Raw genomic sequence first — 3,875 nt, 5'->3', positions numbered from 1 at the left:
AGGCGCCGGCGGCGCGGAAGATGACACGCGCGGGAGCAGCGATCGGAAGCGGCGCAGCGTACAGGCAAAGCTAGCTAGCTAGCTAGCAAGCAGCTGGATGGATTCCTCTGGCTAGATTAAGATTAATCTCGTACGTTGAAGCAGCAAGCGGAAGCGGCGGCTACGCGGAGAGAGGATCGGGCGGCAGCGGCGCGAGGGACCTGCGGCGGCGGCCTGACCTAGCTGATACCAAGTTGAAACACTAGGTTTAGGGTTTTGCGTGAGTGGCTAACATCCAGCCTCATGTCTCAATATACAGATGATCAGAATACAATTATATATGTATACAAATACGTGTACATGTACAATATGCTAGACCCTATTTTACAGAGAATACTCTTCAGGCCACTGCCGCTCGTATTTTATGTCTGTAATTTCCAGCAGAGCTGTGGATTTGTTTCTCGATTGCTTGTGTCACAAGGTGTTATGATGTACTGTAGCTTTTAGGCTTTTCCAGTCATTCGATAAATAGTTCAAATGGTTTTACAGCACTTCTAGTTAGTTCCTTGTAGAGGGAGAAATTGAGCTTTCTGCTCAAACATGAACATAGATGATACTGAATATTGCTTGTTCTTTGTATTATTATTGTGTAATTTGTGTTGCTATCATCTTATCCTAGCAAGTAGCAAATTACCTTTTCATGAAATCATGCCTTGTCTTCGTCATAAATGATTTGCCAAAAATTATGCAATGCTTGCACAAGTGCTATGTTATCATGATAAGTGCATTCCCTTATCTTTTCACCTTAAATAATCAGAGTTCATATTTACCATGGAATTTGAGGTCTCCTAATTTAATTTGGACATGAGAGAATTAGCACACACTGACCCAACTTAGATCCAGTATCATATATTTCACCTCAATCTCTCAGTAGTTCTTGTATGTGTTAATCTCTGTACGCTGGGATGGGCAATTTCATTGCTCCATTCTCCTAATGAATATGTGGGTGTCAGATATGACTGCTTTGCCAATGTTTTTTTTTATTAATAATTGTTACCAAAGCTGTTGGTCCATTCTTCTGTAGGTTGTCGGTGCAAATGGTGCTGAGCAAACTGTTGTTAGCGGGTCGATGGAAGTGCTGAAACCCTGTTGGGCAGTTGCCATGTCTGGTGTGCCGGTGCGGGAGCAGCTTTTTAATGTTTCAATCTGCCACTACAACCATCTCAATCTGTTCCATCATGGTGACTTTTCAAGAAGTTTTGGGAGGACATTTGATCCATCTAACTTAGAGGTGGCGGCACCAATTCTGCTGGAGAGAAGTCATGGCAATATCATCTTTCTAACAAGCCGGGGAGAGGTCGGTGTATTTCTTTAGCGGTTTTGGACGCATCAAGTCGACGGCACTAGCTTGAAATAATGAGCAGCGGTTTATTTCCAATACCCTGACTTGTTTGTCTATCATCGTAGGTGAGCTTATACTCTTCAGGCCTACTTGATCACGATGCGACATGGAGGTGGCAACTATCGACAGGCGCAACATGGTCCAACCTTCCATCTCCATCAGGGATGACAGAGAATGCTGTCATCCCCACTCACAAAGCCTTCTCTCTGCACGCCTATGACCCAAAGCAGGTGATCATCGCGGGCGGCGACCAGGAGGCCGTGGTGATCTCTCCTTCTGGTGTCCTACTGGCGTCCAGCGACCTCCCCGCGCCGCTGACTCATGCATTAATCCTCAAGGATTTCTCTGGCGATGGGCTGACTGATTTCATCCTGGTGACATCCGGGGGAGTGTGTGGATTTGTGCAGATGAGGCGGCCCGGGGCGCTCTTCTTCGGCACACTTGTTGGCTGCTTGATCGTTGCGATCGGGGTGATACTTGTTTCTCTGCACCTCAACTCGTCGAACAATGGTAAACCAAGGTCTTCTTCGACCGACTACAGGTGACTACGATGGCGGTATTCTGCTGAGATGATCTTGCGAACATCCCCGGCACGCAGTGAGGAGTTGTTATAGTGTTGAAGCTAGATTTAGCTTGCTGGAGGTGCTTAGCTTGTGTCTTGTAAGTATTTGGGTTGGTGAACTTTTGTTGTTCTTCCATATAATCCTTCGTTAGCATTAAATCTCAAGTGTATAAACCTGAAGACCCAGCAAGATAAAACACACCTGAAGCTCTCGAGTGTATATGCTCAGGCTGAAGCGTGTCTCTGAGGCCAAGGTTAAGGCAGAGAACAGTGATAGTATTTAATTTGAACTTACATCCAAATTAATTAATCCATGAACAAATTTCTTCTAACTAAAAGTCATCAGTTATTGGGCCACTTAGCCGAGGCGTGCCATCGATTTCAAATTTGTATACATGCACAAATTTGCGAGTAAAGCTATTCATAAAATTCTAGGGAATCTTCTGCCATGAAAGAAATGAGAATTTCACATTCCTTCTCGCTGATTACTGACACATGTTTCAGGATTCGTGCAAAGAAAGTTTTGGAAAGCATAGAAGAGAAATAAATAGAACACCATACTTTACACAGGCAAGGAGATACTAAGAGCCTGTTTGGCCCATTGGTTGATGACTAAACATTGCCACAACTAAAATAATACAACTGCGTAGCTACCACAGAAAGTGTAGTGAACAAAACGAAGGCACGGAGGCTGATTACAACCAAATTCGATTATTGGATTAGCCTGAGATGATAACCTCATAATTTTTATTTACTCCTGTAGCTTGCTGATGGCATTGCCTCCGGAGGAAGAGCAGGACTCACCCACGCAGCCCTGGCTGACCTGTAAAATTTTAGTCACATAATGTAAGCGCGGTTATTATACATAAGTGAGCAACAGATCAGTTAACTAGGTATGCATACGTGCTGTACACAGAAACATTTTCTCTCAAAATTTCGAATTCGCATGGGATTCGTACCTGAAGATTGATTATGGGCGTGTTTGGTTGCCTGGGTGCATCTAGCATGCATTGCATGAAGGAGCTTGGTTGGGGCTAGCCTGATTGAGCTCATGCAAAACTGAGTTAAAATGTGTGTTTGGTGTACTGCATGAGATGAGCCAGGCTCAATTCAGATTTTGTTTGGTGTGTTGCATCTGAGGTTGTATGAGAGATGCAGCATACAACATATGTTGTTTGGTAGGTTGTATGATGTGGAATTTGACTCAAGGGTGATTGATCATGTATGTAAAATAATCATAATATAATTTTGGTAATACGCACTCCAAATTAGATATCTTTGCTGATTGAGGTAATAAAAGAATATATGTTCACACGTCTTAAAAATGAATGAGATGATTGAAGTAAGAAAAAGCAAAATTTCAGTAGCATCTTTGCTGTTTGTATAAGTACACAAGCAGTTTATATACACATATAAGCAATTTATGGTACAAAATAACTAAAGAATTCTTCTTTTCCGGTCCAGCACATAAATAGCACATAAATCAAGACGTACTAGAGTTCACATATTAGATAGCCACAAATCCATATGGTCCATATTACAGTCCAGAGTTCACATATTAGATAGCCACAAATCTATATTGTCTTTACATCACATATATACGGGGATAGTTTTTCTGACCAAGTACAATAAAATATGGTCAGCTTCGTTGATTGGCACATATTTGCTCACACTCCACCCTTGGGCACTTCATTGCTGGTCACAGGCATTCCATCCTTGGGCATTCCTTCCTTGAGCAATCCTTCCTTGGGCACGGGCACTCCACCGTTGACCTTGGAGAGGTGGTGCATGACCCAACGAGTGCGACGAGTCTCCGACATCTGCACGAATGAGTGGCTCCTAGCCCTGTTGGCATTCTCATTGAGATAGTCCAAGACAATTAACAGATCATCCTCGGTAAAACCAGGGAGCTCCATGACAGCACCATAAAGT

At 43.3% G+C, this 3,875-nt stretch overlaps 1 protein-coding gene across 1 annotated transcript; it reads left to right on the top strand.

Moving 5' to 3' along the window:
• The first annotated feature begins 61 nt into the window (after positions 1-61).
• On the top strand, positions 62-2,196 carry LOC125528551. Its single transcript, XM_048693001.1, has 2 exons — positions 62-1,336; positions 1,447-2,196. Exons 1-2 carry the CDS (start codon positions 1,109-1,111, stop codon positions 1,924-1,926), a joined length of 708 nt encoding a protein of 235 aa, XP_048548958.1. The 5' UTR covers positions 62-1,108; the 3' UTR covers positions 1,927-2,196.
• The last annotated feature ends 1,679 nt before the right edge of the window (positions 2,197-3,875 follow it).

This window comes from Triticum urartu, unplaced genomic scaffold (assembly GCF_003073215.2).
Source record: "Triticum urartu cultivar G1812 unplaced genomic scaffold, Tu2.1 TuUngrouped_contig_4949, whole genome shotgun sequence".
Taxonomy (NCBI): domain Eukaryota; kingdom Viridiplantae; phylum Streptophyta; class Magnoliopsida; order Poales; family Poaceae; genus Triticum; species Triticum urartu.
Note: the sequence above shows the minus strand (reverse complement) of the source record. Positions and strands in the feature narration are given on the sequence as shown.